Source organism: Lucilia sericata, unplaced genomic scaffold (assembly GCF_015586225.1).
Source record: "Lucilia sericata isolate MDLA Ls3-8-SP2 unplaced genomic scaffold, ASM1558622v1 Contig000017F_arrow, whole genome shotgun sequence".
Taxonomy (NCBI): domain Eukaryota; kingdom Metazoa; phylum Arthropoda; class Insecta; order Diptera; family Calliphoridae; genus Lucilia; species Lucilia sericata.
Window position 1 is genome coordinate 1,357,440 of NW_023994056.1, and position 27,264 is coordinate 1,384,703.

The window sequence follows — 27,264 nt, forward strand, 5'->3', positions numbered from 1 at the left end:
AATATAGTTTATAGCCTATAGTCTAGTCCATAGTCTAGTCTATAGACCAGTCTATAGACCAGTCTATAGTCTATATTCTAGTCTATAGTCTAGTCTATAGTCTAGTCTATAGTCTAGTCTATAGTCTAGTCTATAGTCTAGTCTATAGTCTAGTCTATAGTCTAGCCTATAGTCTAGTCTATAGTCTAGTCTATAGTCTAGTCTATAGTCTAGTCTATAGTCTAGTCTATAGTCTAGTCTATAGTCTAGTCTATAGTCTAGTCTAGTCTATAGTCTAGTCTATAGTCTAGTCTATAGTCTAGTCTAGTCTAGTCTATAGTCTAGTCTATAGTCTAGTCTATAGTCTAGTCTATAGTCTAGTCTATAGTCTAGTCTATAGTCTAGTCTATAGTCTAGTCTATAGTCTAGTCTATAGTCTAGTCTATAGTCTAGTCTATAGTCTAGTCTATAGTCTAGTCTATAGTCTAGTCTATAGTCTAGTCTATAGTCTAGTCTATAGTCTAGTCTATAGTCTAGTCTATAGTCTAGTCTATAGTCTAGTCTATAGTCTAGTCTATAGTCTAGTCTATAGTCTAGTCTATAGTCTAGTCTATAGTCTAGTCTATAGTCTAGTCTATAGTCTAGTCTATAGTCTAGTCTATAGTCTAGTCTATAGTCTAGTCTATAGTCTAGTCTATAGTCTAGTCTATAGTCTAGTCTATAGTCTAGTCTATAGTCTAGTCTATAGTCTATAGTCTAGTCTATAGTCTAGTCTATAGTCTAGTCTATAGTCTAGTCTATAGTCTAGTCTATAGTCTAGTCTATAGTCTAGTCTATAGTCTAGTCTATAGTCTAGTCTATAGTCTATTCTATAGTCTAGTCTATAGTCTAGTCTATAGTCTAGTCTATAGTCTAGTCTATAGTCTAGTCTATAGTCTAGTCTATACTCTAGTCTATAGTCTGGTCTATAGTCTAGTCTATAGTCTAGTCTATAGTCTGGTCTATAGTCTGGTCTATAGTCTAGTCTATAGTCTAGTCTATAGTCTAGTCTATAGTCTAGTCTATAGTCTAATCTATAGTCTAGTCTATAGTCTAGTCTATAGTCTAGTCTGTAATGTTTAGGCTATAGTACTCTATAGTCTAGTTTATAATATAGTTTATAATAGCCTATAGTCTAGTCTAGTCCATAGTCTAGTCTATAGTCTAGTCTATTCAATAGTCTAGTCTATAGTCTAGTCTATATTCTAGTCTATAGTCTAGTCTATAGACTAGACTATAGACTAGACTATAGACTAGACTATAGACTAGACTATAGACTAGACTATAGACTAGACTATAGACTAGACTAGACTATAGACTAGACTAGACTAGACTAGACTATAGACTAGACTATGGACTAGACTATAGACCAGACTATAGACTAGACTATAGACTAGACTATAGACTATACTATAGACTAGACTATAGACTAGACTATAGACTAGACTATAGACTAGACTATAGACTAGACTATAGACTAGACTATAGACTATAGTCTAGTCTATAGTCTAGTCTATAGTCTAGTCTATAGTCTAGTCTATAGGCTAATCTATAGTCTAGTCTATAGTCTAGAATATAGTCTAGTCTATAGTCTAGTTTATACTCTACTTTATATTCTAGAAATTTACAAAAATTAAAAATTCTATTTTTTACCAAAAGTAAATTTTTCATAAAAAGTTCAAAAAATTTTATCATTTTTTTTTTTATTATAATTTCAAATTTTTTATAAAAAAATTATAAAATTTTCACCAAATCCATAAATTTTACTAAATCTTGAAATTTCTTTAAAATTTTTTACTAAAATATCGAAAAATAAATCAATTCTGTTAAAACACAAATTCCCAAAAAAATTTAAATAAAATTCAAAAAACTCGATATTTCATAAAAAATCTATTTTTTCCAAAAATTTAAAGTTTTTCTCTAAAAATTTTCAATTATTACAAAAAATTTGTAATTATTACTAATAGAACTTTATAAACAAAATTTTTTTATAAAAAGTTTATTACTTTTTTACTAAAAATCCAATTTGATCGATTTCAAAAAGTTTTCGATTTTGTTGCACTTTTCTAATTTTCTTCGAATAACTCCAATTTATTGATATTATATTAAGACCTTTATATGAAATTGCCTCCAATTCTCAAAATTGTAGGAAAAATGTTTTTATATTTTATTTTTAAAAATTCTTAAAATGATTTGCTTTTTGCTCATTTGCTTCCAATTAAGCAGCAGCATGTGTTTTATGTTCAAAAAAAAGTTTAAATAAATACACAGAACATTTTTCAAAATTTAGTAAACTCAATGTTTATTTATTTACAAAATAAGTATGTTGTATTTGTATTGTAATGTATGTGTGTAGGTAGATATTATTGGAATATATAATAATAAATCGGGGGTACATATAATATATAATATAGGTACTATTTTAAACAAACTAATAAACTTTTTTTTGGTTTAATTGAAACTATTATTTTGTTGTTATTGTAAGAGAGTTTTACTATGGTAATTGTGCTGCAGTTTTTAAAATTTAAATTTTGAAAATTTGCCAAATTGTTATTAATTTGTTTGATCAGTTTTACATTTTTTTTTAAATAATAAATAAAAAATATATTAAATAGTAATTAAAGAAAAAACAAAGGAAAAACATGTAAAAAAACAATAATAATAATAATATATGACAATATTAACTAACAATTCTTATAAATAGTAATATATAACATTTTTTGCGAAAAAAATATGTTTAAAATCTAAAAATTTTGAGTCGTTGATACTTTTGGGAGTAAAAACTCAAGGAAATTTTATTAAAATCTTGCTTTTCTTGGTTAATATATAAATAATTGATCCCTTATTGTTGTTTAGGTGTCCGTCTGTGGTTTTGTTTTTAGTGATTCCTTAAAGCGTTATTAATCACCCTTAAGATATCAATTTCCAAATCAGTTAAGGCCACTTGTGATAAATTAGCATTGCGTATTTTCATGGCAACAGATTTAAAAAATGCACCCACTTCATCTTCCTCCGGGGGAGGATTATTAGCAACAGCAATGGCTGGTTGATGGTTATTGCTATTAGAAAAGTTGTTATTGTCCTGCTGTAGATGGTTACTAGGTGTATTGGTGGAGGCTTCTGTTGTGTTAGGGGCTGGCTGTAAAGGCGGTGGTGGCTGTAAGGGACCCCCTGCACAAATATCCAAAGTTTGTACTGTAGAGGCCAAAGTTATGTTATTGCTGTTGTTTAGGGAGTTCTGATAACTATTTTGGTTGTTGGCTGGCGCGTTATTGTTGCTCATTGCATTGGAATTTAATAGATCATTTGGTGTGTTGTCATTTAAATCTAATGAAGGCATGCTGATATGTTGTTGTTGTTGCTGCTGCTGTTGTTGTGTTTCTGCTAAATGTTGTGTTTGTAACTGGGGATGTTCTTCTTTAAAGGTCTGTTGCAGTGTAGTAGTGCTAGTGGAATCCATGGCGTTGGAACCCATACTTATATTAGTATTATGATTACTAAATACTGAGAACTCTTGCTGAGATTTACGATCTTCATTATCTGGCTCGTGATCATCGGGCTCATTGTGTTCATCTACCACACTGCCACTATCGCCTATAATATAATTATCTATATCCATATCATCATAACCACTCACACTGCCAGTGCTAACACATAAATTATCTTGTTGATCTGTTTGCTGCTGCATTGCCTGATCATCACTGACCCCGGACATTTGCTGTAAAGGTGAACTGCTGCCATCATCCATATCATCCACTAGTTTATTTTTGGCCAATTCCAACAGATTCTTGGGGGTAATATAATCACTGTAAATCAATTTAAATTTAATAAAATTTTTAAAATTGTCCTTAATTTCCTTTAACACTTACCTTCCTTTATGTTTTATAAACTTTTGCAAAAAACTCAAAGCATCATAGTGTTTCCAACGCGGTAAAGTTTCACTATTCTCCCGGTTCTTTAGACGTTTATGTTCTCTTATAAATTGATCTCTTAAAGCCTTCCACTTCAGACGACACTGTTTAACCGTCTTTTTCAATTTGCGTGCTATTTCATCCCAAGCCTCCAGTTTTAATTTGACATTACGATAATTGGGATTGAAGTTGTTGTACAACATATCCTCATTGCGTATTAAAGCAATCAATTCCTTTTCAAAATAACTTTCTATATTCAAGAAAGTGTGTATAGGATCATCATCTTCATCCTCATTATTATTTGGTGTAGTTTGCTGTTGGCACAATTGTTCCTGTTGTTGCTGCTGTTGCTGTTGTTGTTGCTGTTCTTGTATTTGTCCCATACAATCTACCAAAACATTGTATAAGGCCTCATCTGTGGTTTGTGTTTGATGATGATGTTGATTATCTGTATTATGTTGATGATGTGTGTTTAATAAATGTTGTGTATCACTCAGTGAATGATTGTCCAGCCTGGTATTATTATTGGAGGAGTTATTGGATCCCGTTATATAAGTCCAATTATGTTCATCTGTTTGCTGCTGTAAAACTGAGGACAGCTGCTCCTCCGTGAGATTGTTGGAGGTGTCAGATTTGTTGGATGAAAAGTCGCAGGTGGCAAAATTGATGGTAGTACTGCCCTCTATTTTAATGGTAGTAAATTTTGGGGTAGCATTATTATCCTCATTGGCTACATTGGTAATACCATTATTATTGTTGTTGGTAACAGTAGAGCAAATAAAGGAATTATTGTTATTATTGGTATTAATGGCAGGTGGAAGACGGGGACGATAGCTGAAATTTAAAAAATATTAATAAATATTCTAAATTTTCTTCACATAATAAGTAATTACTTTCTTGCCAAAGCATAGGGCCTTAGAAAATCTAATTCCTTGAAATATTTCCATTTCACATTGACTTTGTTATTAAATTTGGATCTTTTTAACTCCCGGCAATACTGATCTCTCATGGCTTTCCATTTTGCTTTACATTGCAGCTCTATTAAACAAAATACATTTAAATACTTTGATTATATCCTGAACTAAACTATAATTACCTGTCCAGCCCAATTGTTCGGAGATTTCTAGCCATTTAATATCTTTCCTATGGGTATTTCTATAATTTTCATGTTTAGGATTATACAAGGCCTGCTCTTGGGAAACCAATGATATCAACAATATCTCTTTGGCTACGGGCATGGTGACCACCATATCTTCTTGTATTTCCTGTGACAAATCTGTCATATCACTGAGATTCATCATTTGCTCTTCCTCCACCGGCGAATGATGATGATTATCTAAAACTTTGTTTTTAGGAATAAAAAACACATCAAACTAGTTTATAAATACTTATAAAATTACTAAGAAAAATTTATAAGGAAAAAATTATATACCTCCAGCTGCTGCTACGTGGAGTGTTTGATTGTTTTGGTTGTCTGTCGAGCTTAATGCTAAAGTTTCCATCATAGTTTTTGGCGTTTTAATTCAACGTTTACACATTTTCTTTATGGTTTTATTGAAATTCTAAGGCGGTACTTTAATATTTATCTGGAATTAACTTTAATTTTATAACAAAACTGGTATAAAAAACAAAAATTTTTCTATATTTTTATTTTGTTATAGTGATAAAAATAAATTGAAATGTCAAATATTTGACAATAGGAAAAAAATGAAAAACAAATGTCAATAGTTGAAGTTTAAAAAAGAGAGGTATATTTTTGTTTGCACAAAAACAGACATGTTAAATAAAATAATAAGGAATTTTAAGAAAAAATAACTTAAATTATTTAATTATTTCAATTTTAACAATAATTTCAAGGAATTAACTAAATTAAAATGTATTTTTAAGTTGATTTTTGCAATTGTTTACATTTTTCTTAATGGTGAGTTTGTTTGTTCACAAATTTCACCTTTATTTCTTTAAGACAGAGTTGCATTTGTGATTACCTTATTTTGCGAACAGATTTTATTCTCTTGTCGCCTTGACAGTTCATTTGTGACAATTTTCTCATTAATTTTTTTCTGCATTTACTTTGCCTGCATAAAATACGTGTTTTTAGTTAAATTTTCACAGAAAATTAAATAAAATAAAATGACTTTATATAAATTTAGTGAACGTGCTTATGCTAAAATGATATTCCATGCTGCTAAATATCCGCATTTGGCAGTAAATGGTATTTTACTGGCTAGCAAATCAGATACAGAAATTATCGATGCCATACCGCTGTTTCATCAATGTTTGTATGTCACTCCCATGGTGGAAATAGCCCTTATGCAGGTAAGTTTACTATATTATTTAATTAAGCAAATAGTTAATCATTGTGTACATAATAACTGTTTTAAGATTGATGCTTATGCTGAACGTGAAAATCTAGTGGTGGCCGGTTATTATTGTGCGGCCGAAAATTTCTTGGATAACTCGCTGGATAAGGCTCCTGCCGCTAAAATTGCAGATAAGATTCAAGAGAATTACAAAAATGCCTGTTTTGTGGTTATAGATAATAAATTAATGACTTTGGGCCAGGAAGTGCCAGCCATTAAAGTTTTTGGTTGTTCCAGCGATTCGGGTCGTTGGTCTAAGTCGGACTTTAAACTTTTACAATCCGAGACTACGTTGCAAGCTGTATCAGCTTTATTGAAAAGAGGCGCTATGAAGGATGTAGTCGATTTTGATAATCATTTAGATAATCCTGAAAACGATTGGACTAATCAGTTTTTAAATCGTGACTTGCAACAAATCATGGCCATGTATTGATGAGAGTAGATAATTGATAGAGTTTCTTTTCTTTCTATTTTTGTTTTAAAAAGTAAATTTTTTTAGATTTAAGGGTGCAATTTATAGTGTAATAACAATAATAAAACAAATCCACATTTACAGCGTATTTATGAAAAATATTTAAAATCTGTGTTTGTTTTTATATCAATTACAAGGAGTCTTAGCTATAATGTTAGAAATTTCTATCCTTAATTATTTATTAAAATAAAGTTGTCTTTCTATCTAGTAGTTTATTAAAATTAACGAAAATCTACTACAATTCTTTTCAAAATTAAATTTTTAAACTTAAGTATTTTAATTCAAGATTTTATTTAAAATCTTAGTTTACAAATTTTAATATTTATAATTTAATTTTTTTTTTATTTAATAATAATTTTTAAGGGTGTGAAGTTAAATTCGTCGGCCAGATACGTCCCACACCACATATGTCAAATACGTTCCACATACTATAAAATTCGTTTTCAAATGAATTAAAATTTATTTTTTAATAAAACGAGCACCAAATAAAATGTTTTTTAAGAAATAAAGTAAAATTATATTAAAATATATTCAAAAAATTAATATATAAAATAAAAATTAGTTAAAATAATTTTATACTCGTCAAATATGGTAGTAAAATATAGAATTTTCAAATGCAAAAAACAGACACTTGGAGAAGACATGAATCGGGGTACCGAAAAACTGGAAGTAGCCCAGGACCAGTTCTTTCCAAAAATGTATAGTTTATATGCAATTCCAGCTCTGGATAATTTTGACGATTTTTTGAAAAATCATCAGATTTTGCCGAAAATTGAGGAATTTTCAGGTGGCTCCAAAGAGCATTTGGAGAAGACATGAATCGGGGTACCGAAAAACTGGAAGTAGCCCAGGACTAGTTCTTTCCAAAAATGTATAGTTTATATGCAATTCCAGCTCTGGATAATTTTGACGATTTTTTGAAAAATCATCAAATTTTGCCAAAAATAGTGGAATTTTCAAGTGGCTCCAAAGAGCATTTGGAGAAGACATGAATCGGGGTACCGAAAAACTGGAAGTAGCCCAGGACTAGTTCATTCCAAAAATGTATACTTTATATGTAATTCCAGCTCTGGATAATTTTGACGATTTTTTGAAAAATCATCAAATTTTGCCAAAAATAGTGGAATTTTCAAGTGGATCCAACGGGCATTTGGAGAAGACATGAATCGGGTTACCGAAAAACTGGAAGTAGCCCAGGACTAGTTCTTTCCAAAAATATATAGTTTATATGCAATTCCAGCTCTGGATAATTTTGACGAATTTTTGAAAAATCATCAAATTTTGCCAAAAATAGTGGAATTTTCAAGTGGCTCCAAAGAGCATTTGGAGAAGACATGAATCGGGGTACCGAAAAACTGGAAGTAGCCCAGGACTAGTTCTTTCCAAAAATGTATAGTTTATATGCAATTCCAGCTCTGGATAATTTTGACGATTTTTTGAAAAATCATCAAATTTTGCCAAAAATAGTGGAATTTTCAAGTGGCTCCAAAGAGCATTTGGAGAAGACATGAATCGGGGTACCGAAAAACTGGAAGTTGCCCAGGACTAGTTCTTTCCAAAAATGTATAGTTTATATGCAATTCCAGCTCTGGATAATTTTGACGATTTTTTGAAAAATCATCAAATTTTGGCAAAAATAGTTGAATTTTCAAGTGGCTCCAAAGAGCATTTGGAGAAGACATGAATTGGGGTACCGAAAAACTGGAAGTAGCCCAGGACTAGTTCTTTCCAAAAATGTATAGTTTATATGCAATTCCAGCTCTGGATAATTTTGACGATTTTTTGAAAAATCACCAAATTTTGCCAAAAATAGTGGAATTTTCAAGTGGCTCCAAAGAGCATTTGGAGAAGACATGAATTGGGGTACCGAAAAACTGGAAGTAGCCCAGGACTAGTTCTTCTTAAAAATATATAGTTTATATGCAATTCCAGCTCTGGATAATTTTGACGAATTTTTGAAAAATCATCAAATTTTGCCAAAAATAGTGGAATTTTCAAGTGGCTCCAAAGAGCATTTGGAGAAGACATGAATCGGGGTACCGAAAAACTGAAAGTAGCCCAGGACTAGTTCTTTCCAAAAATATATAGTTTATATGCAATTCCAGCTCTGGATAATTTTGACGAATTTTTGAAAAATCATCAAATTTTGCCAAAAGTAGTGGAATTTTCAAGTGGATCCAACGGGCATTTGGAGAAGACATGAATCGGGGTACCGAAAAACTGGAAGTAGCCCAGGACTAGTTCTTTCCAAAAATGTATAGTTTATATGCAATTCCAGCTCTGGATAATTTTGACGAATTTTTGAAAAATCATCAAATTTTGCCAAAAATAGTGGAATTTTCATGTGGCTCCAAAGAGCATTTGGAGAAGACATGAATCGGGGTACCGAAAAACTGGAAGTAGCCCAGGACTAGTTCATTCCAAAAATGTATACTTTATATGTAATTCCAGCTCTGGATAATTTTGACGATTTTTTGAAAAATCATCAAATTTTGCCAAAAATAGTGGAATTTTCAAGTGGATCCAACGGGCATTTGGAGAAGACATGAATCGGGTTACCGAAAAACTGGAAGTAGCCCAGGACTAGTTCTTTCCAAAAATATATAGTTTATATGCAATTCCAGCTCTGGATAATTTTGACGAATTTTTGAAAAATCATCAAATTTTGCCAAAAATAGTGGAATTTTCAAGTGGCTCCAAAGAGCATTTGGAGAAGACATGAATCGGGGTACCGAAAAACTGGAAGTAGCCCAGGACTAGTTCATTCCAAAAATGTATACTTTATATGTAATTCCAGCTCTGGATAATTTTGACGATTTTTTGAAAAATCATCAAATTTTGCCAAAAATAGTGGAATTTTCAAGTGGATCCAACGGGCATTTGGAGAAGACATGAATCGGGTTACCGAAAAACTGGAAGTAGCCCAGGACTAGTTCTTTCCAAAAATATATAGTTTATATGCAATTCCAGCTCTGGATAATTTTGACGAATTTTTGAAAAATCATCAAATTTTGCCAAAAATAGTGGAATTTTCAAGTGGCTCCAAAGAGCATTTGGAGAAGACATGAATTGGGGTACCGAAAAACTGGAAGTAGCCCAGGACTAGTTCTTTCCAAAAATGTATAGTTTATATGCAATTCCAGCTCTGGATAATTTTGACGATTTTTTGAAAAATCACCAAATTTTGCCAAAAATAGTGGAATTTTCAAGTGGCTCCAAAGAGCATTTGGAGAAGACATGAATTGGGGTACCGAAAAACTGGAAGTAGCCCAGGACTAGTTCTTCTTAAAAATATATAGTTTATATGCAATTCCAGCTCTGGATAATTTTGACGAATTTTTGAAAAATCATCAAATTTTGCCAAAAGTAGTGGAATTTTCAAGTGGATCCAACGGGCATTTGGAGAAGACATGAATCGGGGTACCGAAAAACTGGAAGTAGCCCAGGACTAGTTCTTTCCAAAAATGTATAGTTTATATGCAATTCCAGCTCTGGATAATTTTGACGATTTTTTGAAAAATCACCAAATTTTGCCAAAAATAGTGGAATTTTCAAGTGGCTCCAAAGAGCATTTGGAGAAGACATGAATTGGGGTACCGAAAAACTGGAAGTAGCCCAGGACTAGTTCTTCTTAAAAATATATAGTTTATATGCAATTCCAGCTCTGGATAATTTTGACGAATTTTTGAAAAATCATCAAATTTTGCCAAAAGTAGTGGAATTTTCAAGTGGATCCAACGGGCATTTGGAGAAGACATGAATCGGGGTACCGAAAAACTGGAAGTAGCCCGGGACTGGTTCTTTCCAAAAATGTATAGTTTATATGCAATTCCAGCTCTGGATAATTTTGACGATTTTTTGAAGAATCATCAAATTTTGCGTAAAATGTAGGTAGTTTCAGGTCGATACTATTATTCTTATTATGAAAAATATTTAAAAAATCAACTTCTGTTGTTCAGTATTTGATTTGAATTTTCGTTAACAGTTTTTACGTATAAATAAAATACTTTCAATAAAAAATAAACATTTCTTTCATATTGTTTTTCACTTTTGTTAATATTAAATATCACTCAATGAACTCTTTTTAAAGAATTATCTTGACGGTAGTTCATAATTTTATTTTGTGAATAAATAATGAGAGTGATGGAGGTAGCAAAATATTGTTGTAAGTTTTCCATGAAAATTATGCATATTTTATTGCTTCGCTGCCAATAGGTTTGATGGTTTTGGGCGCTGTTAAGTTGTTGTTGGGATAGCCGTTTTTTATATATGATTTCTGTAATTTTTTTATGACAGCACGATTTTTTTCTTGTGTTTTTTATATTCTCAGGTACTAATAATGTAAAAGTAGAGTCCCTTCGACTCTACTTGACCGCGCTAGTTGACTACCACGATAACCATTCTCAGGTAATATTTTTCGTATTCGTTGTGAAAATTGAAAAAACTCTACAATAAGTCAAAAAATGAAGCAATTATTTGAGAAAATTCGCAAAATGTCGATTCTTTTATTGATCGTTTATAACAACACAAGTGTTGAGGATCGAAAGGTAATTTTTGTACGTTTGTATGAATGTATTTTATGATTTTGTGTAACATATGCTTTTTATGTTTTTTCAAAAAATTTTTGGAAAGAACTAGTCCTGGGCTACTTCCAGTTTTTCGGTACCCCGATTCATGTCTTCTCCAAATGCTCTTTGGAGCCACCTGAAAATTCCACTATTTTTGGCAAAATTTGACGATTTTTCAAAAATTCGTCAAAATTATCCAGAGCTGGAATTGCATATAAACTATACATTTTTGGAAAGAACTAGTCCTGGGCAACTTCCAGTTTTTCGGTACCCCGATTCATGTCTTCTCCAAATGCTCTTTGGAGCCACTTGAAAATTCAACTATTTTTGCCAAAATTTGATGATTTTTCAAAAAATCGTCAAAATTATCCAGAGCTGGAATTGCATATAAACTATATATTTTTAAGAAGAACTAGTCCTGGGCTACTTCTAGTTTTTCGGTACCCCAATTCATGTCTTCTCCAAATGCTCTTTGGAGCCACTTGAAAATTCCACTATTTTTGGCAAAATTTGGTGATTTTTCAAAAAATCGTCAAAATTATCCAGAGCTGGAATTGCATATAAACTATACATTTTTGGAAAGAACTAGTCCTGGGCTACTTCCAGTTTTTCGGTACCCCAATTCATGTCTTCTCCAAATGCTCTTTGGAGCCACTTGAAAATTCAACTATTTTTGCCAAAATTTGATGATTTTTCAAAAAATCGTCAAAATTATCCAGAGCTGGAATTGCATATAAACTATATATTTTTGGAAAGAACTAGTCCTGGGCTACTTTCAGTTTTTCGGTACCCCGATTCATGTCTTCTCCAAATGCTCTTTGGAGCCACTTGAAAATTCCACTATTTTTGGCAAAATTTGATGATTTTTCAAAAATTCGTCAAAATTATCCAGAGCTGGAATTGCATATAAACTATATATTTTTAAGAAGAACTAGTCCTGGGCTACTTCCAGTTTTTCGGTACCCCAATTCATGTCTTCTCCAAATGCTCTTTGGAGCCACTTGAAAATTCCACTATTTTTGGCAAAATTTGGTGATTTTTCAAAAAATCGTCAAAATTATCCAGAGCTGGAATTGCATATAAACTATACATTTTTGGAAAGAACTAGTCCTGGGCTACTTCCAGTTTTTCGGTACCCCAATTCATGTCTTCTCCAAATGCTCTTTGGAGCCACTTGAAAATTCAACTATTTTTGCCAAAATTTGACGATTTTTCAAAAAATCGTCAAAATTATCCAGAGCTGGAATTGCATATAAACTATACATTTTTGGAAAGAACTAGTCCTGGGCAACTTCCAGTTTTTCGGTACCCCGATTCATGTCTTCTCCAAATGCTCTTTGGAGCCACTTGAAAATTCCACTATTTTTGGCAAAATTTGATGATTTTTCAAAAAATCGTCAAAATTATCCAGAGCTGGAATTGCATATAAACTATACATTTTTGGAAAGAACTAGTCCTGGGCTACTTCCAGTTTTTCGGTACCCCGATTCATGTCTTCTCCAAATGCTCTTTGGAGCCACTTGAAAATTCCACTATTTTTGGCAAAATTTGATGATTTTTCAAAAATTCGTCAAAATTATCCAGAGCTGGAATTGCATATAAACTATATATTTTTGGAAAGAACTAGTCCTGGGCTACTTCCAGTTTTTCGGTAACCCGATTCATGTCTTCTCCAAATGCCCGTTGGATCCACTTGAAAATTCCACTATTTTTGGCAAAATTTGATGATTTTTCAAAAAATCGTCAAAATTATCCAGAGCTGGAATTACATATAAAGTATACATTTTTGGAATGAACTAGTCCTGGGCTACTTCCAGTTTTTCGGTACCCCGATTCATGTCTTCTCCAAATGCTCTTTGGAGCCACATGAAAATTCCACTATTTTTGGCAAAATTTGATGATTTTTCAAAAATTCGTCAAAATTATCCAGAGCTGGAATTGCATATAAACTATACATTTTTGGAAAGAACTAGTCCTGGGCTACTTCCAGTTTTTCGGTACCCCGATTCATGTCTTCTCCAAATGCCCGTTGGATCCACTTGAAAATTCCACTACTTTTGGCAAAATTTGATGATTTTTCAAAAATTCGTCAAAATTATCCAGAGCTGGAATTGCATATAAACTATATATTTTTGGAAAGAACTAGTCCTGGGCTACTTTCAGTTTTTCGGTACCCCGATTCATGTCTTCTCCAAATGCTCTTTGGAGCCACTTGAAAATTCCACTATTTTTGGCAAAATTTGATGATTTTTCAAAAATTCGTCAAAATTATCCAGAGCTGGAATTGCATATAAACTATATATTTTTAAGAAGAACTAGTCCTGGGCTACTTCCAGTTTTTCGGTACCCCAATTCATGTCTTCTCCAAATGCTCTTTGGAGCCACTTGAAAATTCCACTATTTTTGGCAAAATTTGGTGATTTTTCAAAAAATCGTCAAAATTATCCAGAGCTGGAATTGCATATAAACTATACATTTTTGGAAAGAACTAGTCCTGGGCTACTTCCAGTTTTTCGGTACCCCAATTCATGTCTTCTCCAAATGCTCTTTGGAGCCACTTGAAAATTCAACTATTTTTGCCAAAATTTGATGATTTTTCAAAAAATCGTCAAAATTATCCAGAGCTGGAATTGCATATAAACTATACATTTTTGGAAAGAACTAGTCCTGGGCAACTTCCAGTTTTTCGGTACCCCGATTCATGTCTTCTCCAAATGCTCTTTGGAGCCACTTGAAAATTCCACTATTTTTGGCAAAATTTGATGATTTTTCAAAAAATCGTCAAAATTATCCAGAGCTGGAATTGCATATAAACTATACATTTTTGGAAAGAACTAGTCCTGGGCTACTTCCAGTTTTTCGGTACCCCGATTCATGTCTTCTCCAAATGCTCTTTGGAGCCACTTGAAAATTCCACTATTTTTGGCAAAATTTGATGATTTTTCAAAAATTCGTCAAAATTATCCAGAGCTGGAATTGCATATAAACTATATATTTTTGGAAAGAACTAGTCCTGGGCTACTTCCAGTTTTTCGGTAACCCGATTCATGTCTTCTCCAAATGCCCGTTGGATCCACTTGAAAATTCCACTATTTTTGGCAAAATTTGATGATTTTTCAAAAAATCGTCAAAATTATCCAGAGCTGGAATTACATATAAAGTATACATTTTTGGAATGAACTAGTCCTGGGCTACTTCCAGTTTTTCGGTACCCCGATTCATGTCTTCTCCAAATGCTCTTTGGAGCCACATGAAAATTCCACTATTTTTGGCAAAATTTGATGATTTTTCAAAAATTCGTCAAAATTATCCAGAGCTGGAATTGCATATAAACTATACATTTTTGGAAAGAACTAGTCCTGGGCTACTTCCAGTTTTTCGGTACCCCGATTCATGTCTTCTCCAAATGCCCGTTGGATCCACTTGAAAATTCCACTACTTTTGGCAAAATTTGATGATTTTTCAAAAATTCGTCAAAATTATCCAGAGCTGGAATTGCATATAAACTATATATTTTTGGAAAGAACTAGTCCTGGGCTACTTTCAGTTTTTCGGTACCCCGATTCATGTCTTCTCCAAATGCTCTTTGGAGCCACTTGAAAATTCCACTATTTTTGGCAAAATTTGATGATTTTTCAAAAATTCGTCAAAATTATCCAGAGCTGGAATTGCATATAAACTATATATTTTTGTAAAGAACTAGTCCTGGGCTACTTCCAGTTTTTCGGTACCCCGATTCATGTCTTCTCCAAATGCTCTTTGGAGCCACTTGAAAATTCCATTATTTTTGGCAAAATTTGATGATTTTTCAAAAAATTCGTCAAAATTATCCAGAGCTGGAATTGCATACAAACTATATGTTTTTGGAAAGAACTAGTCCTGGGCTACTTCCACTCTGCCGGTACCCCGATTCATGTCTTCTCCAAGTGTCTGTTGTTTGCATTTGAAAATTCTATATTTTACTACCATATTTGACGAGTATAAAATTATTTTAACTAATTTTTATTTTATATATTAATTTTTTGAATATATTTTAATATAATTTTACTTTATTTCTTAAAAAACATATTATTTGGTGCTCGTTTTATTAAAAAATAAATTTTAATTCATTTGAAAACGAATTTTATAGTATGTGGAACGTATTTGACATATGTGGTGTGGGACGTATCTGGCCGACGAATTTAACTTCACACCCTTATAATTTTTTTAATTAATTCAGCTAAATATTTTTTTATCATTTATAAATGTTGTCTGCTTGTAATGGCTTTTCCCCAAAAATTATTAATATATAAAGTTTTCCAAATAATTTTACAGCAAGTTAACTTAAAGCCACAAGCGTACTTGTTGATCCCAGCTAGTAGAGGCCAAACACATGCCATTGGGTGACAAACTAATGCATGTAATACGATTTTCATGACCTTGCATTATACCTTAAGTGACAAAAGAAAACAAAAAATCAATAATTTAATTGAATTATATTTGTTTTTTCTTGAAAGAAAACCTTTTAGTGCTTCCAATACTTACCATTATGACATACTTTCATGGTATCAAATGAATGTATATTGCCCTCAATACCTGAACACAACAAATAACGTCCACTGGTTGATAGGGCTGAAAATAATAGAAAAAAAATTTGGTTAGAAAAGTTTGGAAATTTTTTTACTTTAAGATACTCACCACAAGAAGTGAAACCAGTATTTTTTTGTGGCGGTTCATATAAAGCAATTTGTTGATCAGATCTTATATCATATAAACGTGCTGTTTGATCCTCAGAAGCAGAAGCAAAACCATTGCCACTAGGATGATACTAAAAATAAAGTAATTTTCTATTTAAAAGACTAGATTTGTTATAGATTAACAATTTTCTGTCTATTTAATCTTCTTGTTTTTCTAAATTTACTTCTTGTTTATTATATTTTTTTCACAAAAATACTTACACAAACCGAATTAACATCCATTTCATGACCGAAAAACATTTGTTTATGCGTATCCTCGCGTACATCCCATAATTTAGCGGTTTTATCTACAGAACCCGTGATATAAGTATTCATATCGGGCGATAAAGATAAACCGGCTATATCACCAGCATGACCATTAAAATCCATAGTCTTGACGCCTTTCTCCAAATCCCAATGGCAACTTAAAACGAAAACGCAAAATATTACTTCTTATTATTGTCGTTACTAAACAATTCACTTACATTTTCATATCTCCCGAACCGGTTATCAAATGGGTATCATCCAGAAAGCGACAAGAGCTTAAGAAACCCTCATAGCCCAATAATTCTCTAGTCATTTTGGCCACACCCGAAGCATCACGATTATTAACATCATAAACCGTGCATTGATTGTCCATACCGCCGCATGCTACAAAATTGCCAGAAGGAGAAAAGGCCACCGTCATGACCCAGGCCGAACGTAAGGGTATAACCTTGAAGTTTGAAAATTATCAAATGTCAAAATGTTTTTAAAGAAAGTTTTTAATACCAACCTGCACTTTATTGGCTGTCCAGGTATCCCATATGATAAGTTTGCCATCTAGTGATCCGGTTACACAGTGCCTTGAATCTCCGGCAAAATGCACCGAATTGACTTTATTTATATGTCCTTTGAGTATTTTTTTAGGTGCTAAACGTATCTTTGGTATATCAGACATATCACCACATTTTTCTTGTAGTGTACAATCGGCTTTGGCTTTTTGATCATCCTGGGTGTGAAAGAAATTAAATTAGTTTAAAGAAAATTCTTAAAATTTTTAATTATATTCATGTTTGTTTAACTAAATAAGCTTTTTTTAGGATTATGGATAAACCAGAAAGGAATCCCTGTTTAGGGTGTCCTCTTAAGTTTTGTTTTTTACATTCCAGGAAGCATTTTTGTAAGTTGATAGAAAACATAACTGGTTTGGCGATAGAATTTCTTTTTAGCTGGTTAGAAACTTGTCAAATTTAACGAAGTGTTTTACCGGGGAAGCCCATTTTTATTAATTCTGTCCTAAATTTGATCAGTTTTTCAAAGTTTTTAATTAATTCTATTGCTAATTGTTAAATTTACTTTGTGGATTAAACATTTAAAAGAAAATTCAGAGTTCAGATTCCTCTAAAATGTTTAATTTTTTTATGTCACCTGAAACTTTTGTATTAATCCATTAATTTCATCGTATAATTTTTGAGTTTCTGGATCAACTTTAGGCATTTTTATTTAAAATTTTCTTAAACTTTTTATAACTGATTTAGAAATCCCACAATAGATTTTATTCCTTTTATCTTTTTTTAATTTTCTTTTAATTTTTTTTTTTTTGTAAAGTTCTCCCTTTCAAAACCGTTTCAATACTAAACTACAGATTTTCATAAAACGTTATGTTACCGTTAGTTTTCAACTTAATGCAATTAGTTGCTATTTAATTGGATTTGGTATTGTCAAAATACTTGAGGCGCGGTGAAACAAAAGACGGGTGAGCGAAAATTAGAGCAATAGTAATGCGTTTTTATTTTGCTTACGGGAAATTTAAATTAGGTCTTTAGAACAAGCAAGAACAAACAAGTTGCTGACATTTATATTGTTTAAAAAAAGAACAACCCTTAATTGAGTAAACATTTTGTTAAATATATGAGGTTTTTAATGTACTTTTGTTCAAAATAAATAACAAACAAATAGCTTATATTGTTTGGAATTGATGGCCATTTAAGTATTAGAAATATTATAAGGAATATTGATAACTAACTAATCTATCGAAATGTGGTCCATTTTTTTTATAAATTGTACTTTTAAGCCCTTTCTAATATATTATCCTGCTTTTAGAAATATAATTTAAACATATTTCCTGTTTTTAAAACATTTCCCACCATTTTCCTTTAAAAACTATCAAAAATTCGCTTTATCTACCATTATTTAAGCCGCCAGTCGCTTAACGTTACCATCATGTTTTTGCTTTGTTTACTTTTTTTTTAAACCAAAATGAAAACAAACTTTGTTTTTTTTTTAATTTTTTATAATTTTTTTTATTGTTTTATTTATTTTTACAAATTCTTTTTTTCTTTTCTTGGTATTTCTTAAAAAATACTAAAATAATTAAAAAAAATTATTATTTTTGTAGCTGCTTAAAAAAAATGTGTCGTATTTTTTTGGTTCTTATAACAAATTAGAAAACAATAGTTGGAAAAGGCAGCATTTTTTTTTCGTTTAAATTCTACACAAAACAAAAAGGAAACAAGTTCACTTACTATTATTAAAAAAAAATCATAATAATCAACAGAAAAATTTTTATACAATTTAAAAGATTTTGGAAAATAATAAAAAAAGTAACACTTAAAAAAAGAGTATGAAAGAGAAATGAGAGTAAGAGAAAAATTAACTACACTGAAAGAAACTTTCAGAGATGACAGTTTGTAGAGTTTGAGTATTTTGTAGAGTTTCTAGGATTTAGTATAATTTTATAAAGCATTATAATTTGTGAATTATTATTTCGATTTTTTGTTTTTTTTTTTTTTTAAATCAGACTCTAGTTGGAACTACTTTAATAACGTAATTCTCTGTGTTTTAGATTTTTATATAAAAAATTATGTTCTTTTTCTTTAAGAATCCTAACAAAAACTTAAACATTATATAAATTACTTCCCTGGCCTAGCTAGCGAGTGGCAACTTAAACTGAGAAACCATCACCAGTGGGATCCAAGATCCAGGGGTAATTGTTGGGGCACTCCATACAGGTGAAGAGACGCAAAGTCTCACCGGGCAATTCGCGGGTGGTCAAGGGGCAGGCATTGGGCAAAGAGCAGTAGGGTTGACCCTTGACATCACACTTCTCCTTCCATTCCTGGAAGTCACGTAGAGCGTTCAATTCTGTGGGGTTTTGCATCCATTGGATGACTTGCAAGTTGGTGACGAAGAAGACATCGTTGCGGCCCAACATTTCTTCAATGAATTTGATCAATTCATCGCGGTATTCCTTCTTAGATTTCAACCAGGAGGCGTGGAAGTGGAGACCCAAAGGAGCACGGTTGCTATTGTAGTGACGGTTGAAGTTGTGACGCAAAAGTCTACCGAATTGTTCACCAGAGGCAATGTTGGAGCAAGAGTCTACCATATGACAACCGGGCAAAGATTCATCGAAAGTGGGGTCATCACGACGATCCAATTCATTCATGACCATTTCCCAGACAGGGTGGCTACGTGATGGGCAGTTATGGGCATTACCGTTACACTTGTGGGGCATGCGGAAGTACAAGGTGTAGGGCCAGATTGGAACACGTCCCAAAGAAGCAGTGATGGAAGCATCATAGACAAAGAATTGATCAGCCATCATTTCGAATTGTTTGTTGCCACCGACACGCAAGTAAGGAGCACGCATACCAATAATGGAACCATCAGTAATGTTGGCGAAACGTTCAATGATCAAACGGGCACCAGCCATTTCAGCTAACCAATCATCATAGGTACCACTGGTCCAGTAGTTGGGATCATCCTTGTGGGTCAAAGAGAACACAGACACTTCATGACCGCGACGGTGCAAATCTTGAACAGCGGAGTAGTTGGTGTATTTGTGGGAAACGAAGAAGGTACCCTTGATGGAGCAGCCGTTAGGATTTTGACGTTGGCCGTTGAAGATATCTTCGTACAAATCGATGTTGTCAACATTGACGGCACCGTTGAAGGTGATGGTAATCATTTGAGGTACTTGTTGGGGTTCAATGCCACCGGGGATACGGGTACCATCAGCGGAACAGAAACAATCGGGCAAAGCACATTGGGTGGGATCACATTCAGGGGCACGGTTGGGATCTTCGTCGACGGCTATAGAGGAAAGAGCAGGAAATAAATTATTAGTTTCTTAATTCCTTAAGCAAGTTTTGAATTTGAAACTTACAGCAAGCATTTTCATCGGATTCATCCTTGCAGTCGGGTTTACCGTTACAGAAAAGTTCTTTATCAAGACATTCACCATCACCGCAAGACAATTTACCCTCGGGGCAAATAGGTTCATCGGTTTTCAAGATGGGCTTAACTTTGCGTGGCTCTAATTATTTTAAATTGTAAAAAATTTTAATTTAAATTAGATTATTTTATTTTAAATAGGGAAATTTAAAGAAGTTTTGAAGCAAGCTTTAGTTTTTCAATAGTTAAGAAAGTATTAGTTTATAGCTTTAGATAGATATTTGTATAATTTTTGTTATTGAAGATTAGTAACAGACAAAAGATTAGATAGGGTTAGTCCAAAAAAGGTTTGTTTCTTAATTTTTTTATGACAAAACCAAAACCAAAGTTCCTAATTTTTTTTTAAACCAAGTTATAATAATTGTTTTCTATACTAAAAGAAATTAATATAAAAGAATTATGTGCCCTGTGTCCGTTGCCAAATTGTGTTGTTTTTGTTGTTGTTATTTTGTTTATGGGTTTTTTTAAGGGGTGTGGAGTAGGTGGGGGGAGTGTAAAGCTTGGCCACTTACTTTCTTTTTCATTGCAGTTAGTTACTTTAGCCTTCCAGTCACAAGTTTGTTTCATAATATCGAAGGCCAAACCAGAGGGGCATTGGATTTCTTTCAAACCTGATTTGGTACATCTAAAAACACACAGAGAAAGGTGGAAAATGCAGGATATTTAAGGGTCGGATTTCTTTAATTTTTGTAATTTTTACACACAAAATTATAAATTGTATTTTTCCCTTAAAATCTTGTTTTTTTTTTTAATTTTTTCAAATATACAAAAACATCTCAAATTGTAACGGTTTCGTGGGGCTTTTTTTGACAGCTTAGAACTTTGGTTTGTAGGAAGCGGAAATTTGTTTTTTGTTTTTTTTGTAAATATAAATAAAGAAACACATATACAGAGTGTAAATAATTATCACACATACATTTATATATAAATATATAAAATAAAATACCAAAGAAAACTTAAGTTAGTTAACACACATTTAATTAAAATTTTGTTTTAAAAAAATAGAGAGAAAATACCAAACAAAACACAGCTCGCTCTCACATCCTTTGACAACTAAGTTTCTAAACAAAGCTGCCAGTTGTTTGTTATTGTTTGATATCATTTATTGCCAGATGTTTTTAATACACAAATCACCAAGTTTAGAGACACACAAAACAGAATTTTATAGACAAAGGAGCCTTGGAAAAAAGGAACAAGTCTTAGCAAAAGAAAAAAACTTGAAATTTTTTTAGACAATTTATCATTTTTGTTCCGTTTGTTGACTTTTGACAGTAAGATTAAGAAGTTATTATCATATATATACACCAAAAAAACAGAAAGTAGAAGGAAGTATGGAGTAGGAGTATAAACTCTAAACTTACTCTCAATTTCATTACAAGTTTTAACATTTGTTTTCCAATCACAGGTTTGTTTCATAATATCAAATGCCAAACCGCCAGAGCATTTAATTGATGCTAAACGAGTTTTACCCGTTTCACCTTTATCACATCTTTATTTTTATATAAAATATATAAATTTATTAAAAAATCACATAATTATAATTATGTACATGAATTATGAAAAACTTTATAGTCTTTTTTATAAAAGTTGCCAAAAATTTCCATAAAATTAAATTTTCTTGTTTTCAAAATTTTATAAAATTTATATATTATGGAATTTTTCAAAATCTTGCCCATTTTTTTGTAGTAGTTTTTTGGGGGAAAAATATTGTTGTTTTTTTAAAAAAGATTTTTCATGAAATTCAATTATGTGTATGTGTTGTTTAAAAAAAACTAAGGATAACTTACCTGTAGACTTCGCGACAATCGCCTTCGGTATCCAAACGGAAGTATTCATCACCGGGTCTATCGGTACAGACTTCTTCTACATCGATACCTTCTAATTTATCATTTGTTTCTTGACTGGCGGCTAAAGGTTTAAAAGAAATTTAAAAAAACATTTAGTTAATTGATTTTTTTTTACAAAATTTTTAAAGAAAAAAGTATTAAATGGTGTTTTTAACAGAGTTTTGTGAAGAACTCATTTAGTAGTTTCTATATACCAATAGATCTCCCTTTAACTACCGATTAATAAAGAACAATTTTAAAATTTTCCTAAAACCGAGGTTAACCACTTTGCCAGCTTCTATACCTGTTCTTTATAAATCTTAAAGGTCCAAATAGCAAAATTTTAATTCAGCTATACCTCTTCTGTATTTGTGCCAAATCTTATGCAAATCGGTTTAGCCTTTTAAAAATTACAGCTAGTTTTCTATTTTATTACAAATACCACTGACGTTGTGCAGTTTGCGGCTTGACGTTAAAATAATGTTTACTATCATTGTTTTGTTTGTTTATGTTTTACTCTATAGTGGTAAGTTTGTAGAAATTAGTGTTGCCATATGAGAAATGTTTGTAAATAACTGTAAATTGGTGTACATTGATGGTAAACAATAAAAATGCTGCGTAATTAGAGAAACTCATGGGTAAATAATAAAAATTAAGTTAAATTAGGGAAAATTAAATGATTTTAAAGAAATTTAAGGAATTTTTAAGGGTTTTTTTTGTATAATTTACTAAACAATTAGTTGTTAAATAATAAAAATTATACCAAGTACAGGAAATTTATTGTTGTAGATTAAAAATTAAGCAAAATTAATAGATTTTAAAGAAAATTCTCAAATTTTTATGAGGTCTGTTTATATTTTCAATCAAATTTAAATATATTTACTTATTTTTAAAGAAAATTATTGAAAATATTTGAAATTTAGGTAAATTTCTTTAAATTTTTTTTTTATTTTCTTTATAAAATAATAAATAAGATTATTATTCAGCTCTAAATAACCAGCATATGAATTTTGTGTTAAAAAATTTGAAACATTTTTCTTTGAATCATCAATTTTATTTTCCTAATTAACTTTTAAGCCGGCTTTTTAATTGCGTAATGAAAAAACTTGTTTTTAGCAAATATTTATCCTCTAAATTACTAAACCATTATTATGGTTATAAAGAAAATGAAAGGGAAATGCCATAAAGTATCGTTTACATTGACTATATACAACCAGTTTCCGTAATTATGCCTGTAAACTCTTTTGATGTAAAGAGTAAAAGTATTAAAATGCATAAAGTAGTAAAAAAATATATAATAGTGCAGCAGCCAGTTGAAGTAGTTTAACCAGTTTTTATGTTGCTTTAAGTAAGGGGAATATTGCATAAATTTTCTACTATTGTAGAGTAAAAATTATGTAAATTTTTATATAGAAAACTACAACTTTTAATAGTTTTTTTTGTAATAATTTCTGTTGGTATTTATTGCCAAAATTGGCAAATGTTTGCTGGGGTTTTATATATTATTATTCAATTATTTTTAGTTGTTTGTTAAATTATTTAACATTTTGTTTGGTTGTTGTTGAGTTTAAACTCTTGTTTGTTTATTTTATTTGGATTTTTTTCTTCGCTTAATTGAAGTGGTTAACCTTGGTTTGAAAGCTTTGTATTATTAAATGCCATAATTATAAGTTAAGTTAAATGGAAAAAGTAAGAAAAAAGTTAACATTGTAATTAAACTATAAGAAATATGCTAAAATTTTAAAGGTCACTAAAGTTTATTAGAGAAAAATGTACAACTTTTAAATATTTTCAACAATTACAAATATCATGTGATTTTTTCAAAATATTTTTTAAATTTTAAACACTTTTTTTAAAATTTTAACTTTAACACTTTTTATTAAGGGTTTCCCTTTAAAGTTTTTTTGTTTTAGTAATATGGCAGCACTAATTTGTATATACTTTGTTAACAGCGCCCTCTATTAGCTCCTTTTTTTTGTAATTACTTAAACGGCCATTTTTTCTTTTAACACAAACACTTTTTTTAATACTTTTTTTGAAATTTCTTTAATTTAAGTTAAAATATTTGATAAAAAAAAACTTACCCAAAGCACAGCACAATACAAATAAACCTAAAACAGGCCACACACGCGCCATTTTGCGTATGTGCTTTTTCTTTGTTTAGTGTAGACTGAACGAGTGGGTTTTTTAACCACAAAAACCTTTAAAGGAGAAAAAAATTAAAGAAAAAATTAAATAAAACACTTGTCACCAAAAATATATATATTAAAAAAAATACTAACTTTTTTTATTATAGTTTGTAAATAAACTATAAACGTTAGCTAGCGTACTTGCTCAATACACAGCCACGATTACACTAGGTGTTGGCTGCTAGCAGCAAGTTCTATTTATTAAGATGCACAAAACACTTCAAAACACAAAAAGGTAAAAAAATTTTGCAGAATGGTGAATAAGAAATGGTTAAAAACCTTTAAACAAAACCAGCTTCACCAAGTAGACTTAAAAGAACCATATTTCTCATACTCGCTCGCTCTCTGTAACATAAGCTAGAGGTGAATTTGTTTTTGGAAAAAAAGGGGAACTTAAGAAAAAGCTCTTTCTTTAACAACCTTATTAATATGCATAAATGCATACAAATTTTATATTTATTCACTTCAAATCCAGTTTTTTTTTTTTTGGGTATAAAATTTAAAAGGAGCTCATCTTTAAAGTTTATATAACTAGAAAAAAAAACACAAATTTGTTAATAAAAATTTCATTAAAAACAGGGGAAGGGGGTTTGTTTAAATGTTTAAGAAACGCTTAAACTCACCACTCTGTGAAACTCTCCCCAGTGAGCTAGAGGTTTGTTGCTTAAGTCTTTTGTTTTGCAGCAACAACATATTTCTAGTTATTATTTTATTAAATTTAAATCCAGTTTTTTATTTGTTTGTTATTATTGTTGTTATTTATTTAATTAATCAGTTATTATTAACAACAAAATTGCGCAAATTATTTAAATAAAACTTTTAACTCAAGAAAACAATAAATATATTAAATTTCTTATATGAACTTAAAGCAAAAAAAAACTCCATTAAATTATTAAAAACTTACATAAATTAAAATTATAAAAAAAAAAACAAAATAACAAGGAGTGTCTTAAACAAAACTAATAATGATGAAATTGACATTTAATGTCGTGCAGGCGTAAAACTTTTTTTATCTTAAAAAAAAAACAAATTACAAAAACATTTAAATGTCACTACTATTAAACTTAACAACAAAAATTAACCACCTTTAACCACAATATATAATTAAATATTCAAATTCTTCTTTAAAACCTTCTATATCCTCTTAATAAAATCTGTTTTTTTGTTTTCAATTTCTTAGTATAATTTTTTTTATATAAAAATTTTGTTTAATTTAATTTTAAAGCCGGCTTGTGTAAGAAGTTATAATGATTTTCACCTCCACCTGAGGTGAATACTAATTATTTTGTTTATTTGTTAAAACAATTCGTTTTAAATATCGTTAAACCTTTTTCTAGCAAATAACAGAAATAAATATATAAAAAAAACTAAACTATAAACATAATTCACTTTACTGTTGTTTGTTTTTTCTTGTTTTCTTAAACATATTTTGTAATTCTTAACACGTTTAAAGTTCTTTTAACGTGGCAAAAAATATCTAGTAACTTTTAGATTTTTTTGTTTTTATAGATGGTTAAAAGCACCTATCAACCATGTGTTTCTATCAATAATAATAATAAACAATTCAATTTTATTTGAAAAATTATTGTACTTTAAGTTAAAGCCTTTTTTTAACGGTTGTTCAATTGTAATAATGAAATATTTTTATAGGTTTCCATAAAAAGGTTATTAAACTTTTGAAAAATTCAAAATTTTTATAAACTTATGTTAACAAAGGAGTAATGAGATTTTCAAAAAGAGATTGTTTTAAAATATGATTTCTTTAAATTGTTTTAAACTGACTTTATCGCTGACATCTGAAAATCATACGCCTGTTGTCGGGTTTTTTGTTAAAAACATAACTTGCTGCTTTAATTTTAAACTTGTTGCTAATTTAAAATATCAGATTTTTGTTGAATTGTCTGATTCTGTCAGAAACAAAGTGACGCATTGAGAAAAATAAAGTAAATTTCAGAAAATTCTTTTCAACTTTAGGGTTCAGAGTGATCTACAGTTTCTACTACAGTGTGATCTACAGTCGTGACTACAGAATGTTCTACATTTTCGACTACAGAGTGATCTATATTCTGAATTTTACTTTAGCATGATCTATAGTCATGATTATAGAGTGATCTACAGTCTCGACTACAGTCCCAACTACAGAGTGATCTACAGTCTCGACTACAGTCTCAACTACAGAGTGATCTACAGTCTTGACTACAGAGTTATTTATAGACTGAACTACAGAGAGTTAAACTATATTGAACTATAGATTGGTCTTTATTTTAGAATGATCTATAGTCTCGACTATAGAGTGATCCACACTGTCCACAAAAGAGTTATCTGTAGTATAGGCAATAAAATGGTCTATAACCTCAACTAAATTGGTCAAAAGCCTCCACTATAGAACGAATAGTCTCGACTATAGAACGGTTTATTATCTCCACTATAAAACGGTCTGTAATCTTGAGTATAGAGTGATCTATAGTCTTGACTATAATGTGATCTACAGTCTTGGCAATAGAGAGCTTTGCAGTCTCGGTTATAAAGTGATCTACAGACTTGACTATAAGTTGATTTGTAGTCTGAACTAAAGAGGGATCCACAGTCTCTCCTATAGAGTGACTATAGTCGTGATTACTGCATATATGGAGTGATCTACAGTCTCGACTGTAAAGTGGTCTATAGTCTCGACAACAGAGTGGTCAATACTGTCGCCTATATTGTGATCTATAGTATTGACTATAGAGTGATTCATAGCTTCGACTACAGAGTGATCTAGAGTCGAGCCTTTAGAGTGATCTATAGTCGAGACTATGGTTTATTGTCTATACTGTAGGGTAATCTATAATCTCAACTATAGATTAATACATAGTCTCTACTATGGAGTGATCTATGGTCTAGATTATAGAGTGATCTATAGTCTTAACTATAGAGTAATTTGTAGTATTGACTATGAGTGATCTCTAGTCTTGAGTATAACCTGATTTAGAGTCTCGACAATAGAG

The 27,264-nt window shown here is 30.9% G+C and overlaps 4 protein-coding genes across 5 annotated transcripts; 1 reads left to right on the forward strand and 3 right to left on the reverse strand.

Moving 5' to 3' along the window:
- Positions 1–2,299: 2,299 nt before the first annotated feature.
- Positions 2,300–5,648, reverse strand: LOC119606566 (GATA zinc finger domain-containing protein 10). The gene is made up of 5 exons (XM_037960125.1): positions 5,362–5,648; positions 5,026–5,271; positions 4,823–4,967; positions 3,888–4,763; positions 2,300–3,824 (listed from the first exon to the last, which is right to left on the reverse strand). Exons 1-5 carry the CDS (start codon positions 5,432–5,434, stop codon positions 2,897–2,899), a joined length of 2,268 nt encoding a protein of 755 aa, XP_037816053.1. The 5' UTR covers positions 5,435–5,648; the 3' UTR covers positions 2,300–2,896.
- Positions 5,649–5,928: 280 nt separating this feature from the next.
- Positions 5,929–6,862, forward strand: LOC119606662 (ER membrane protein complex subunit 8/9 homolog). The gene is made up of 2 exons (XM_037960220.1): positions 5,929–6,245; positions 6,312–6,862. The coding sequence occupies exons 1-2, from the start codon at positions 6,060–6,062 to the stop codon at positions 6,720–6,722; spliced, it is 597 nt and encodes a 198-aa protein (XP_037816148.1). The 5' UTR covers positions 5,929–6,059; the 3' UTR covers positions 6,723–6,862.
- Positions 6,863–15,358: 8,496 nt separating this feature from the next.
- On the reverse strand, positions 15,359–17,671 carry LOC119606632 (guanine nucleotide-binding protein subunit beta-2). The gene is made up of 7 exons (XM_037960198.1): positions 17,455–17,671; positions 16,820–17,035; positions 16,530–16,759; positions 16,267–16,468; positions 16,007–16,136; positions 15,854–15,940; positions 15,359–15,759 (listed from the first exon to the last, which is right to left on the reverse strand). The coding sequence occupies exons 1-7, from the start codon at positions 17,521–17,523 to the stop codon at positions 15,653–15,655; spliced, it is 1,041 nt and encodes a 346-aa protein (XP_037816126.1). The 5' UTR covers positions 17,524–17,671; the 3' UTR covers positions 15,359–15,652.
- A 1,064-nt stretch (positions 17,672–18,735) lies between these two features.
- Positions 18,736–24,478, reverse strand: LOC119606607 (chitin deacetylase 1). 2 transcript variants are annotated; one of them, XM_037960175.1, is made up of 6 exons: positions 24,371–24,478; positions 24,173–24,289; positions 22,050–22,170; positions 21,624–21,751; positions 20,195–20,344; positions 18,736–20,121 (listed from the first exon to the last, which is right to left on the reverse strand). In XM_037960175.1, exons 2-6 carry the CDS (start codon positions 24,222–24,224, stop codon positions 18,971–18,973), a joined length of 1,602 nt encoding a protein of 533 aa, XP_037816103.1. In that variant the 5' UTR covers positions 24,225–24,289; positions 24,371–24,478; the 3' UTR covers positions 18,736–18,970. The 2 variants fall into 2 exon arrangements, with proteins under 2 accessions (XP_037816103.1, XP_037816111.1); XM_037960183.1 differs by lacking the exon at positions 21,624–21,751 and adding an exon at positions 20,775–20,887 and having other exon boundaries at positions 24,371–24,471.
- Positions 24,479–27,264: the final 2,786 nt, after the last annotated feature.